Source organism: Cariama cristata, unplaced genomic scaffold (assembly GCF_000690535.1).
Source record: "Cariama cristata isolate BGI_N322 unplaced genomic scaffold, ASM69053v1 scaffold11793, whole genome shotgun sequence".
Classification (NCBI taxonomy): domain Eukaryota; kingdom Metazoa; phylum Chordata; class Aves; order Cariamiformes; family Cariamidae; genus Cariama; species Cariama cristata.
In genome coordinates this window covers 1-15260 of record NW_009606675.1, presented here as the reverse complement: position 1 = coordinate 15260, position 15260 = coordinate 1, and the positions used below count along the sequence as shown (strand labels likewise).

The window sequence follows — 15260 nt, the reverse complement described above, 5'->3', positions numbered from 1 at the left end:
AGTTCTGTTTCAGCCGAACCAGGACACACATATACAAATGAAAATCAGTATTCGACATGGTTTTGTGTTGTGATTATTTTTTGCTAGCCCTATAAAACATTGAAAAATTCACTTTTTTTTTCCAAGCATTCTCACACTTTCAGAACTGAATGAATGCTAAGATGTAGCAAATACCTAGACTCTTGAAGAAAAGAACATTCTTCAGATTTATATTGAAATCTCATGAAGGAGTTAACAGTTTGAAAAGCTGAATTAAAGTGTGAGAAGGTATATGCATCAGCCAGGTAACTAGGGAACAGCATTGTTTTAAAACAAATAAATCCATGGTTGAAACTGTTACTGATTATAGCTGGGGTTTTATTCCAAACAAGCTGTTCATCTTGAATGAGTCTTCCACCTGAAAGCTGCACTCAGCTTAGCAAGTTGATGTCAGCAATGTGGCATCATGTGTCTTAGTGTATATTTATTAATATGTGGTAAGTAATAAATCTTTTCTGTTTGGCAGGTGTCCCAGTGAATAGCAGAGTATCCTCTAAAATCCAGCAGCTTCTAAATACCTTGAAAAGACCAAAGCGCCCACCTTTGAAAGAGTTTTTTGTTGATGATTTTGAAGAACTTCTAGAAGGTTAATTTTCTTTCAAATACATTTTTCATTCTTTGTGTAAGTGGTTCCCAAAAGAACTGATACTTCTTAGCAAGTGGTGTTTTGTTTTTCTCTTCCCAATAGAAAACAAATCATGGTAGAGTTGTTATGTTGGAGAGAGAAAGGTCATGTGCCTTCAACTCAACCCTGCTACTCAGTGTACTTATTCTCCCTGCCTCCCTCGCTTTTGAAACTCTTCTGATTCAGCCCAATTTGGACCAGTGTGATGAGCTAGTGAATACTAAAAACAGTGATTTACAGATGCTTGGAGAAATTATGAACATATCTTTGTAAGGAAATACAGGAGTGCATCCAGAAAATTGTCATGTTTGGTGGTGGTCCCACCATCACTTTTTGCCTCAGAGATTCTAAACTCTGCCCTGTAGTAATCAGTGAATTTATAGAGGGTACTCTTTGGAGTAAATCAGGGCATAGCCTGGGTGTAACTGATGGTGCAGTGGATTTCTGGAAGCCTCCAACCAACCGTCTGTTCAAAGCAGGTCTGACTAACTCAGGCTGCTCAGGTCTATCTCCTTTCCAGTTCTGAGCATCTGCAAGCATGGAGATTCCACAGCCTCTCTGGCTGCTCACATTCAGCTGCTTGTCTACAAGCCACCCCCAAATGCTGCTCTGAAAAGCAGCTTTGTAGCTGGTCAGTGCCAAAATATAGTTAGATGAAAAAACTTACTTGCTAGTAACTGGAATTTATTATAATACTGTTTACATGCATGTTAATATCCTCTTCTTGAAATCCAGAAATTCTCATTATTTTAGAGGTTCAGAGGGATTAAATGCATTGAGTGCACTGTGCGGTATGTCTTCTCTGTGCACCACAAGAAAAGATAGTGCTTGTACATGCTCTGTAGATACTGCTCGGCTAAAAACCACTATTTTCTTCTCTGTATGCATATGTCTGGGCAGAAAGAAAAGCATCTCTAACAAATGGAGCAGTTGCTTAGCAATATGTAGCTGCCTTTAAAACCAGCTACATCTGCTAATTTTAGAGATTTATTTTCGTTCTGTTCTCTTAAAGATTAAATGAAAATTTTGTTCTTGATGTGACATTTTTGAGCAGCTGCTACTAGATTCCGTGTACTATTTGTTTGATACTTTAAGATAATGCAGTGCTTGTGGTTCTAGTCTTTTGCTGAAGATTTTTCAGGCAAACTTTTGTTGAGGTTGTGCATGTATGTCATTGTGGAGAGCGGAGAGGATCACTTTGAACTGTTAATTTTAGTTATTGCATAGACTGACTGTTAGCCAAATCCAACTATGACTTTGCTTTGCTAACTAAGATCAAGATACTTCACCTTCTTGAGCAGCTTGGGGCAGGATTTTAACAGCAGGCTACTCAGAGAGCAAATGGCATACAAACGCTGCAATGTTCCACAGTTGAGAGAGATGATCTGGAAATCAAACAAAATGTTCTGTAAGTGGTACAGTTTTAGTTGTAGATAATCCATACCAGAAGCATTTCATCTGGCTTTTTTTAATATATTGTTTAAGAGCGTAGTGTCATTCTTCATCACCTGTTAAGAATTTAGTTCAGTTGTCACTGAAGCTGTTCTCTCTGATGAAGCTTCTTGACCTGGTGTAGGCTTTCATTTAAATAGATGTGCAGAACAAACAGCAGAAAATACCATCTTCCTAAAGTAGAGAGAAAGAGTGAACTAAGGATTCAAATTCTGTTCCTGTGACCAACTCCTTTGAATAATATGGCATCAGAACTCTAGAGTGATGGTAATTATTTTTTGTGAAGGCAACAGATGATTAGCATAGCATCATCATAAAGCAGAGGAGAAATAATGATAGCTGTGAGGAAGAGGAAGGTGAGAATGGTTCGTAGAATAGTCTGTTAAGTGTAACTTGCACACTTTTGTAAGAACTGACATTTGTGATTTTACTGTGCTCTGGTTTTAGTGCAACAGCCTGACCCAAATCAACCAAAGCCTGAAGGAAATCAAATGAATGTACTTAAAGGTGAACCTTTAGGTGTGGTAACCAACTGGCCACCTTCTCTGCTGGCTGCCCTGCAACGCTGGGGAACTACCCAGCCGAAAGCCCCTTGTCTGACAGCCTTGGATACGACTGGGAAAGCTATTTATACACTTACCTATGGTAGGTATTGGTGATAACTGTAAGGAAGAATTAGGCGTTCATAGTGGAATGAACAATTTGCTTTACTTAAGAGGGACTGAGGGTGCTCATGAGAGTGCTATTTGAATGCAAGTTATGAATTCATTGTATATGAAAAGCATTTTAAAGTTAATGAAGGGAAAATGTAGATGGTATTGATTCTTTTCAAGTGACTTTTTGTAAATTTGAAGCAATCGTGGGTTTTTTTTCTTGAAAGAACACTGAAAATAGTCTGGTGTAAAATAGGAAGAAGAAACAGATGACTAATAATGCACTGTTCAGATTCCCAGAGTAGATATTAAAAGTTTTTGCATATCCTTATAGAGAAGACTTGTACTTCAGGAGCATATTAAGGATGTTATTGTGGGAAGTCAAACATATTGCCTGTATCATTGCACTAGAAGTATTATAGTGATTGGATTTTTTCTGGAAGATAATTGTGTCCCTCAGGACAGCTAACTGCAGCATTTCATTGTATAGTATGTTAGAATGTTAAAATTTCTTATTTGCATTCTTACAGATGAAATACGCTTACAGGAAACGTAACTGAGCAGCTGCATGAGTTTCATTACTTTGCAGTGGAGCTTTGAGAACTGTTTAGAGTACCATGTTTAGTTTTACGTATAAAAAAAAAAAAAAAAAGAAAGGAAAAGACAAACTGAAAAGAAGCCAAGCTCTAAATTGTACTTGAACTCTCTGCCAACTGCACTGAATGGCCAGTTCTATAAAGATGTACTTGAGTCCTGTGTAACTTTTTATATAACTGGAAATTACACAGAAAAAAGAAACTGTTGAATTGAAGAAGTTTGAGACTGACGAATATAAAATAACCGATGGTTGCTACCTGGTCTGAAGAGATTGAGTGTGTATGTCAGTCCATGATAAAGACCCTGTACTAGAAAGCTGAGTTCCAGATGCGTGTTGTTTGCCACAGCGTGCTTCTTTGCGGAGTTCTTGCTTTGATTTACCCTTACAGTGGAAGGGTTTTGCTGTTCCTCAGTTTTTTGTAAGCAGTTTTTTTTTAGCAAAGCTACTCTTTTTTTTGAAGGCTACAAATTAAAAATGGATGTTTATATTGCATCAAATAAATAGTTAGATTGGTGTCTTTGTATTTAATAGCTTGGAATAATTTTTTGTTCTGGATTATTGAGAGCTGTGTAGATCACTACTGAGCACTGAACTGGTATTTCACAGAGCCAGATGTTGTGGCATTTATTTATACCCTTTGTTTCTTACTTTTCAGTTAATTTTTTTTGTCCAGTTTAAGATTTTTCTTTTTATCCCAAGCAGTTTGCTTTCTGTAAGAGCCCTTAGGAAGGAGTCTTGTTAAGTGCCTTTTGGAAATGCAGTTAGGTTGATCAGCCAGGCTATGTGCGCACAGATGCGCTGAAACGTTGGAAGAACTCAGTAGGTTTGTGAGGTGGGATTGCTTTCACAACAGTAATGTTGTTTGCTTTTCCCCAGTTATTTGCTCATGTGCCTGCTGACCTTGTTCTAATACAACCAGCTTGCCTAGTGCATATATAAGGCACTGAGATTTGCCAATTAAATGTGAAAATTTTAGTCACTATTTTTTAATTTCTGTATTGTCTTCTTTTTCTTTAGGCAAGCTGTGGAGTCGAAGCTTGAAGTTAGCGTATACCCTGCTAAACAAGCTAGCCACTAAAAATGAACCACTGCTGAAGCATGGAGACCGGGTAGGTTTCTGTTTGAAATGGTATCTATGGATAAAATACGACAGCAAGGAACAGCTTTAGCTAAAGAAAGCATTGTAATACTGCAACTTGTAATAGCATACTATCACATAATTTAGTATTTCTGTTCCTAGTTTAAATATGAACATTGTTGTGAAGATTTTTTTTCCCACAAATTAAAAAGCAGCCCCCCTACCCCACAAATGACAACAAAAAATATTTCTTGTTATTTTAATGTATTTTTGTAGGTAGCTCTTGTATTTCCTAATAGCGATCCAGTTATGTTTATGGTGGCATTTTATGGATGTCTCCTGGCGGAACTTATTCCTGTCCCAATAGAAGTTCCACTAACAAGAAAGGTAGGCAAATACATTTGATGTTTTTATGGTTTTGTACATAAATAAAGTGGGAGATGTCTAAATCCTATAGTCCTTGTATGGGACCATGCATAGCCTGCACTTTTGAAAGCAGTATGGTGCATCAGCTGAACTACTCAGTGCACATTATATGCTTGGAAAGGTATTTAATATTTAGTTAGGGAAGGGGGGTAATAGTATAAAGCTATGAAGTTAACTATTTAGGATGTGTAACTGTAGAGATTATTTTAAGTCATTTTTTGAAGAGATGTGTGAAAGTGTTTCTCAAAACAACACAGAAATGCTGTCTTTTGAGCTCTCGTGCAGGGTAATGAGAACACAGACAGGCAGAGACATAATAGTTACTGGAAATATCGGTATAATCCCACACACATTGAGATTATTAGGGAAGAGCTGAAAAGCTACAGACTCTGCTCTTCAGTGCTTCAGGACTTCAGCATCAAACCAGCCCTCTGTTTTACCAGAACTTATAAAGGTCCCTGTTGGGTTGGAGAAGGATGCACAACCATTGCTTTTGACACTACTTTGCTACCATTGCTTGCTAGATCTACTGCCAAATCTAGTTTAGTTGGTGCTAAGCAAAGCTAAGCCTTTTGAGCATAGACTTCAGTCTTTTGTCTTCCATAAAAGGTCTTACGGACTAGAAGTTTGTTTTTTCCTGTCATATAAATTGGCTTAATATTTTCTAAACATGGAAAAGTTACAGTAAACTGTACAAAAGCTTTATTAGTTGTAAGTTTGCTATAACATGGTTTCTGTGTAGGATGCTGGCAGCCAGCAGATTGGATTTCTTTTGGGCAGCTGTGGAGTAACGCTAGCTTTAACCACTGATGCCTGTCAAAAAGGCCTTCCTAAAGCTCAGACTGGCGAGGTGGTTACATTCAAAGGTATGTTTAAGCTAGTCAAATTTCTTTATAGGATAAAGAGCGGGTATATCCATTGTTGCTATTAAACAGCAATCTTGGAGTTTGCTTGCATGCTTCTAGCTTACATATAAAGAAGAACTGCCTTCATTGTCAAGACAGTACTTTGTGCTGCTTCTTCCTGTCAGGAGGGTGACGCTGCAGCTTTTGCTTGCCTCCTGTTGTCATCCCTCAATACTGGGGAAAAAAAATGGATTTTTCGAACCATAATGACAGTAAGTTTTCTTTTTCTTTGAAGGCTGGCCTCATCTCATTTGGTTTGTGATTGATGGGAAGCATCTGGCAAAACCAACGAAAGACTGGCATCCGCAAGTACGGGATGCCAGTGCTGAGATTGCTTATATTGAGGTGATCCATTATAATATGACTGACTTACACTTACTGTATTGTAGTTTGTCATAGCACATTTTCTTCCTTTAATCTCTTGTTGCAGTAACAGAGACGACTACAATATTTTTAACTGTGCAACAAGAATATTTCCCTCAAGGTTGCCAGGCAAACTGTCACTTGAGTGGTTGTGTTGAATCAGACTGAAGATTGGGGATAACTGGCATTTTTGGATCCCTGGCATAGTTTGTTTAATTGAGGTAGAGAAACAGTCAGATTTAATATGATATTAGCATATTCTCTGAACAGAAATGTATCTTTTATGCTAGCTTCTTTTTTTTTTTAAAAAAAAGTTCGCTTCATTTTTATAGTAAAATATTCTTTCAGTTCAATACTGTAAGTTTTCTAGATTTTGTTGTTAATCTAATGCTTGTATAAATTTTCCCTTTTCAGTATAAAACAAGTAAAGAGGGCAGCACTGTGGGCATTACTGTATCTCATGCTTCCATGCTGGCACACTGTCACGCGTTGACTCAGGCATGTGGTTATTCAGAAGGTAAGTTAGATAGGTACAACTTCAAAATGGTATTCATAGCTTTGAATATTCAGACAATTTATGTTGCAAAATCATGTTTACTGTCTTAAAAGAAGTTTAGATAAGCAGTAGTAGCTTTAACTGCGAAGGGAAAGACAAACTTCCTCATTCATAATTAGTCTGATATATGAAGGAAAGTAAGAAGCCACTTGTGAAATCATAATCAATGTGTATTAAAATTTTTTTAACTGAAGATCCTTACCGATTTTATTCAAGGGTTTGGATTTTTCAGTTTTCATAAATTTGGTGGTGGTAAGAGCTATGCTGATTCTTTTCATCATCTTGAAAACAGCTTTGCTGCAAATCTGTTTTGCCCTCCCTAATGCCTTTTGAACGCACTAACCACTTTATGAAGTCCTAAGGGGGCCAGTTTGAGATACCAACATGCAGAGTTAGAGAAGCCTTCTCAGCAGAAATTGAGGGAACTTTCCTAGACTGATCCTAGAGGCCATTTGGATAGCTTGGATCTCTTTGAAGAGCTTTGGATGCTGCCAGTTCCAGTTATAGCTGCTATAACAGTGCAGACTGGTGTGCCATACAGACAGACTGGTATCAGTTATGCAGCTTGTTATTTCTCAGGAGAAAGAGTTGTGGTTATTGACCAAAGGGAAGGGCTTCTGAAGTCTTGACTTGAAACCCAGTAATGACTAGGTAAAATGTAGTATGCATCATAGTCCTTAGAACTCTTTTACTTTGTGATTCCTAGGAGTGTGACACATGATCTGCATGAGCAGATACCAGATAGCAACAGTTGCTAACGGTCCTCTCTTGCACGTATTTTTCCTTCCTCCTTCCTTTGGGCAATTGGTTTACATCTGTCGTCCTCCAAAATCCACATAAATAGTATGATAGGGTAAAAGAAGTTTTCACGGTCAGTTATCTGTACTCTTCTTACTTACCATCAAAGAGAATCCTTTCCCATTTTCATTTCGGGACACCTTCCCAGCTGCCAACTACAAGAACTGTGCTGGGAGACAGGAGGGTGCAACCAGCGTGTAGGTAAAGGATTTTACAGCGGTTCCTGAATCTTGAAAGAATGATGGCAACTAATTATGGATCAAAGAGGTCTACACATCTTAATTTTCAGACAAATGTGGAGTAGTGTTGCTGGCCATTAACATTTCAGATCTTCACAGAGGGTGCTGAGTTCTCTTGTCTTCTTGTACGTTCATTTTTCAAATTTCTATTGCCACATGATAGAGGTGCTGTCACGAGGTTTGTGTTCTGTATAGACCATATAAAGCTTTGCCTTCTGTTTTGTTTATAGCTTCTTGCAGCTTTGCAATCTTGGCCATAGTAGTCCCTATTTTCAGAAAGGAAGGGATCTTCTTAGTTAATCATGTCCTACAGAAGAACATCTCCATAGGGATTTGAATTAAAGTGAGAGATGTACTTGTTTTCAGTCATTCTCTCAAGGAGTAGTCAAGAACTGCACATGGTTTTGACCCAGTGCATAGAGTTCATCTGTGCTACCATTAACCAAAAACTTGTCCCTTTGAAATCATGTTTGCTGGAAGAATCTCATGGTTTGACTAGATTTTATACCACAATGGGGTGGTGTGTGCTAATGTATCCTGGAACACGCAGAATCACAGAATGGTTGAGATTGGAAGGGACCTCTGGATGTCATCTCGTCTGACCCCTCAGCTCAAGCAGGGAGACCTAGAGCCAGTTACCCCGGACCATGTCCAGACAGCTTTTCAATATCTCCAAGGATGGAAACCCCACAACCTCTTTGGGTTACTTGTGCGAGCACTCAGTTACCCCCATGTAAAGTTTTTCCAGATGCTTCAGTCGCTTTAATCATCCTTGTGGCCCTTCGCTGGACTCACTTCAGCACCTCCATCTCTCGCTTGTACTGGGGAGCCCAGAAATGAACACAGTATACTGCAGGTTGTGGCTTCACCAGTGCTGAGCAGAGGGGAAGGATCACCTCCGTTGACCTGCTGACAACACCCCTCCCAGTGCACCATTAGCCGCCTTGGCTGTAAGGGCACGTTCTGTTTCATGTTCAACTTGGTGGTCACCATGAACCCCAGGGCCCTTTCTGCAAAAAGCTGCTCTCCAGGCAGTTGGCTCCCAGCACGTCCTGGTGCATGGGGTTATTCCTCCCCACGGGGCAGGACTTTACATTTCTCCTTGCTGAGCTTCACGAGATTCCTGTCAGACCGTTCCCTCAGCCTGTCGAGGTCCCTCTGGATGGCAGCACAACCTGCTGGTGTACCAGCCGTTCCTCCCAGCTTTGTGTCCTCTGCAAACTTGCTGAGGATACTCTTTGCCCCATCACCTGGATCATTAATGAAGATGCTCAATAGAACTGGAGCCAGTATTGAGCCCTGGCCTACACAGCTAATTACTGGCCTCCAGCTTGGCTTTGTGCCATCAATCACCACCCTCTGGGCCAGACATTCAGTTAGTTTTCAGTCCATCTCTCTCTCTGCTCTCCCAGCCCATACTTCATCACCTTCTCTGTGAGGATCATACAGAGTCTGTCATAAGATGCTGTGAAACTGCTGGCAGCTTCCTCCAGCAAATCCGGTTCTATGCAGTTTACTTTTCCTGAAAGTTGAAAACAAGTGAGGATATGGAACATTTGCATTTCCTTATATACAGGCTCATGACTCGGACTGCGTACCTGTCTCAGACTGAATGAAGCTCTCGGTCACCCAGAGCATGAATGGATATATGGCTGACTTACTGAAGTATTTTATTTATTGGGAAATAGCTGTGTACATTCTAAAAAATGAAAAAGAATAGTAAATACCCCAAAGAACAATTTCTTGTCCATGCAGCCATCCTACATCAGTGATAAGCAAGTTTCACTTGATCAATACAAGATATTCCTCTAAAATCAGGTTGAATCTTTGATTTAAAATCTTCGATTCTATTTTTTAAAATCACATAATGTGTTCAAAGTTCCCAGAGAAAACATTGAAGAAAATTTAGTGCAGCCATGGTAATATTTCTCACTAAATTTAATTCTTTCAGATACTGCAGAACTTTTTCAGTCCAGCTGAAAAAGTCTGCATCAAAGCTAAAGTTTCAGTCTGCATAATTCATTGGCAAATGTAACAAACACATGGAAGTGGTATTATAATGAAAACAGGGTCTTAAATATCTTGTAATAATCTAGTCTATAATTTAAAGTTGATTGTTATAAGTAAAGTGAGACACTTTCAGCTTAAGCAGCCTGTTTGTTATAGACAAGAAGGCATGGCAACATAGCTTGGATTTCTTAGTGGTGTTGGAAGCTTCATAGTTGCTTTAACAAATAGTTTGAGTTATTAAATATCCTCATAAATATGCTGCTTATGTCTGATAATTTCTCCTTCGCTTTCAGCTGAAACACTAACAAATGTCTTGGATTTCAAAAGAGATGCTGGCCTCTGGCATGGAGTATTAACAGTGAGTATTTGAATCGATAAAAAAAAAACTGCGGCAGGCTGCTTCTCTCAGGGGGACAGTCTTGGTATGAGAATGATGTCATAAACTCTCTCAAACTATTTATATTTCAATATCTATATTTTTCAGAATAAGGTGGGTTTTTTTCAGTAACAGACTGCATGGGCATAGCTTATGTTTTTACTGATTATACACATAGTTTTCACTAGGTTAAATGTAAGTTATGCAGTAGCTGTGATTATTTTTTTTTTTAAGTGTTGGTACATGCTATGTATTGTTTGAGCCACTTGAAAGTTCATTTTTTAAATATTTTTCTCATAGAGTGTTATGAACAGGATGCATGTCATCAGTATTCCCTATGCATTAATGAAGGTTAATCCACTTTCCTGGATACAGAAAGTCTGCTCATACAAAGGTAATCTTAAAGTATTTTTACTTAACCCATCTCTTTTTGGGTGATCTTAAAAAAAAAAAAAAATCTGTATAAAATGTCTTCTCTAGCTGAAGCCACTGCTGTTTTATCCATTTATCCACTGCTGACTTTCTTTGCCATGGCTTTAGCAATCAGGTACTCCGTTTCAGTGTAATATGTACCGATAGATTCACTGATGAGTGATACTGATAACTTCTGACAGACTTTTAAAGAAACTATGTTTCTCATCTCAGTATTTGAATTTATAGTAAACATTTAAATTCTATAATCAAGTCCATCTGGAGACATTGAGTATACATCTGTCATTAGTAGTTAAATATTTGGCATTTGTGTTTGTTTTGTATTTAGCTTCGTAAATTTTGTAAATACACAAAATATTTATATAATTTTATAGTTGGCCTTTATTTTGTTCTGCACATGCACTGTAATTGTGGGGTTTTTTTTTTATTTTCAGCCCGTGTAGCAGTAGTAAAATCACGTGATATGCACTGGTCACTTTTGGCTCAGAGGGATCAGAGAGATGTCAGTCTGAGCTCTTTACGAATGTTAATAGTGGCAGATGGAGCTAATCCATGTGAGTATGGATGCATTTTCTGAGTATCAGTCCAAGGTGAACTAAAGCACACTGTAAATCACAGAACTCTGGGTCTGCGCTGTAGGAGTTCAGCAGCACTGACTATAGTTCATCTTCAGCAAAGCAGAGACAGCAGCAATATTTCTTTGCCAAGGACACTGGCGCGAAACGTTCGTAGAAAATGTTCTGAAGGATCTATTCTTTTTATACAGAATAGTTGGCAATGTAATTTGAAAGAGGCTTTTAAAATTTCAGGTAAATCACAATGTCAGTTTCGAAGTAGTTGCTCATGTATTGCATGTAGACATAAAAATCTTGTGAGTTGCAGTGTGTCTGATTCTGTACGTGCCCCTAGGGCTTGTCTCAATCATGTGCAAGGACATAAAAATGGGAGCAGTCACAGCCTTAACTCAAAACCATGACAACTATTAACTAGAATATGCGGTAGGTTCTTGCCTTTTTCTGTCAATCATATGGTGGTGGTTTACAGTAATTTGAGAAAGCAACTGGGAGGTTTTTTTTGCAACAGGCAAGAATATAACTTAGTTGCTTAATTTTGCTGTTCTCATATGCCAGAAAATCAATAGTGTTTCAGGTTCCTTGGAGTTGCACGATGAGAGGTCGTCAAGTTGTACTGACGGAAGATGAAAGCTTGGAATGCTCTTGCTAAGATTATATTTGTTGTAAGCACTGTTTCAGAGCTGATGCTTAGGAAGTTAGGCAGTTCATTCTGTAGTAAAATACTATTTGTATGCTAGTGATGCCACTGTTTTTTCATTGCTGTTTGCACTTCTTAGCTATATTTAGCTTATTTAGCTGCATAAATTCTTTTTTTTTTTTTTAACTTCATCTTTTCATCAGTGCTGTACTCTTACATGAATTGACATGAAATTATGCCTAGGATGTAATATAATCAGTTAAGTTTACTGGTTTGCGTTACTTGCTGCAATTCCACAACTGTAAAATACAAAGCTGTAGGTGATGAGGTATCCTCTTGCATTTGGGGCTGAGTGCTAGAGGCCAGGTAGAGTTCTGAACTGAAGTGAAGATATGTCAGAAGCAATTGATTTTAATTTCTAAGTGCTTTAGTTCTGTGACCTCTATAAGAAAACCTCATATAGGAGCTGTATAGGAAGCTGATAGGTACAGTTACTCTTAGTGACAAAATATCCTGATTACTGAAGGACTTCCCATGATGTTAAGTGTTACAGAGTGCTGCCAGATAAAGAGAGTATGCAGTTGTGAATTTCATTTAGTGAATTAGTTGTTAACCACTGAGATTCTTCTCCAAATCTAACATCTAATAATAGGCTGGAATGTCTTTTAGACCGTTTGAAAGTATATTATTTCTGTGCATAGATGCAACCATATTTGTACAGCTGAGGTGAGAGTAAGCGTAGACTTTGAAATCCTGCAGCTCAAGCTTTCCTGCCCTTGGCAAAATGTTTCCCATTGTCTGATTGTTCTTTTTAGGGTCAATATCTTCATGTGATGCATTCCTGAATGTATTTCAATCCAGAGGTTTGAGACCAGAAGTAATCTGTCCCTGTGCTAGTTCTTCAGAGGCGCTAACTGTTGCTATTCGCAGGTAATTCTCTTTTCTGAAAAGTGAACTGAAGCATTTCCTGGCTATTGAAATGTATCTGGTGTTAAAATGACAGTCAGAAAATACTATTACCCACATAAAGATGCCCAAAGACCTAGATAGAGGAAGGCTGAGGCTTACAGGTATATCCTTCACTGAAGAATGGGTGATTTTTGTTCTCTTTAAAAAGTTTAATGTTGTTTAAAATCAGTCAACCATAAGGGTTTTGGGTTTATTACTGCTCATGAAAGCGAGGTCTCATCCTCACTGATGTTGCTGGAGGGCCTTTATAAAATGCCTGAAAAATCAAGACTGTTACTTAATTGGGAGGAAGAAGATGCTGAATCTTCAAGTAATTGCTTATATACAGTCTTGTAAACAGGGGGCTAAAGAAAGAAATATATTTGTAACTTGTCTGAAAAATACCATTGGATTTCTGGAGATGGCAAAGGATGCTCTGAAAAAAGGAAGTCCTTTGATTATTAATAGATATATGGATAGAATATGCTGGAATATTTTTTTGACAGTGGTTTTGATCAAAATGTGCTTTTTCGGAGTATCAGTTTCAAGAAAACTTGAAACAAAGAAGTTTGAGATTTTAGATAGTGCTTTCTCTGGTGGGAGAACTGACATTTCCCATTTAAAAAAGAAAAAAAAGCACTTAAAGAACTGTTTTTTACAACAACCCCTGGAATCTTTTGCTCTGTTCCATCCTGAAAGTTGAACAGTTACACAAAATGGAGTTATTGGTCCTCAGTCAGTTCTGCTCAGAGTAAGAAGTTTCAAGCCTTCCAAACGCTTCCTAATTTCTCCCGGTGTTTAGAAAATTTAGCCTTTGAATGCTTATTCGTGACACTTCTTTGCCCATAATAGAACTAAATCCTCTCTGTAACATTTTAAAGTGGGAGGAAGCTATGTGATCTTCTGTTCTAGCTCTTTTTTCATCTAGTTAAAAGTACATTACCAGTCTTGAATTCTTGTTTGTTTAAAATGAGAAACCATTATTTCTCTTAACCTTAACAAACCTGGGAGACTTGCCCAATGTTTTTGATGACCATATTGCCATTGGTCTGTTGATTTATATCTGATTTGACTTTCTGTTTTTCAGACCTCCAGAACTGGGTGGGCCTCCTCCAGGAAAAGCAGTGTTATCTATGAATTGTCTGAGTTTTGGCGTGATAAGAGTGGATACAGAAGAGAAGTTGTCAGTGTTAACTGTACAGGATGTTGGTCAGATTATGCCTGGAGGTAGGAAAGCATTTCAAGTATGTTTAAGCATAGTCCACATAAGTTATCTTTACTATTATACTTGTTTTGATGAAATAAATAAAAATGTCAAATGATAAATACCTTTAAAGTGGCATGACTTACATTTTGATGCATTAACTAAACACATGATGATTAAATACTGTCTCAACTAGATTATTCAGTGTTTTCAGTGGAGTTTAATCCACGATAAATTTGAATGACCATAGGTTTTGGTATGGGCAGATGCTTTTGGTGGGTCTGCAGAGTTGTTTTATTATTCGTTTGTTAGCATTAGTGCTGACTGACATACAGCTATGTAATAACAAATAGAGCAGAACAAAACAAAAACTAAAGTATAGTAAGAAATACTGTCTTTCATCCAGGAGTGATAGTCCACATGTTAGAATAAAATAGAATAGAATATTTCAGTTGGAAGGGACCTATAATGATCATCTAGTCCAACTGCCTGACCAATTCAGGGCTGACCAAGTGAAAGCATTTTATTAAGGGCATTGTCCAAATGCCTCTTAAACACTGATGGCTTTGGGGCATCGACCACCTCTCTAGGAAGCCTGTTCCAGGGTTTGACCATCCTCTTGGTAAAGAAATGCTTCCTACTGTCCAGTCTGAACCTCTCCTAGCACAGCTTCGAACTTTTCCCATGCATCCTATCACTGGATACCAGGGGGAAGAGCTCAGCACCTCCCTCTCCATGTCCCCTCCTCAGGAAGCTGTAGAGAACAGTGAGTTCATGCCTCAGCCTCTTTTTCTCCAAACGAGACAAACCCAAAGTCCTCAGCAAGAAAGATACACCCTTTGTAAAAGAGATGAAGTTAAGGAATACTTAAGCAAACAGCACAGGCACAAGTCCGTGGGCCCTGATGGGATTCACTCATGAGTGCTGAGGGAGCTGTTTGATTTCATTCTGAAGCCACTCTCAACAATCTTTCAATGATTATGGCGACTGGGAGAAGTGCCTGAGGACTCGAGGAAAGCAGACTCCTGTCTTCAAGATGGCCAATAAGGAGAACCCAGGGAACTACAGGCTGGTCAGACTCATCTCGAACCCCGCGAAGGTGATGGAACAACTAATTCTGGAAACCATATTCTCATGCACATGGAGGACAAGAAAGTCATCAGGAGTAGTCAGCATGGATTCACCAAGGAGAAGTCATACTTGACCAACCTGGTCGCCTTCTGTGATGAAGTGACTGGCTTGGTAGATGAAGGGAGAGCAGTGGATACTCTCTACCGTGACTTTGGTCAGGTTTTGGACACTGTCTCCTCTTACATTCTCACAGAGAAGGTGATGAAGTATGGGCT

General features: G+C 38.6%; 1 protein-coding gene across 1 annotated transcript; it reads left to right on the top strand.

Moving 5' to 3' along the window:
• Window positions 1–505: 505 nt before the first annotated feature.
• Window positions 506–13937, top strand: LOC104157038 (disco-interacting protein 2 homolog A-like; the record flags this gene model as incomplete). Its single annotated transcript, XM_009696459.1, has 12 exons — window positions 506–625; window positions 2564–2761; window positions 4385–4476; window positions 4722–4832; window positions 5614–5737; window positions 6012–6121; window positions 6554–6656; window positions 10036–10100; window positions 10419–10512; window positions 10985–11104; window positions 12578–12692; window positions 13798–13937. Coding segments are annotated over 12 exons (1392 nt in total), but the record flags the coding sequence as incomplete, so codon positions are not given.
• Between the last annotated feature and the right edge of the window lie 1323 nt (window positions 13938–15260).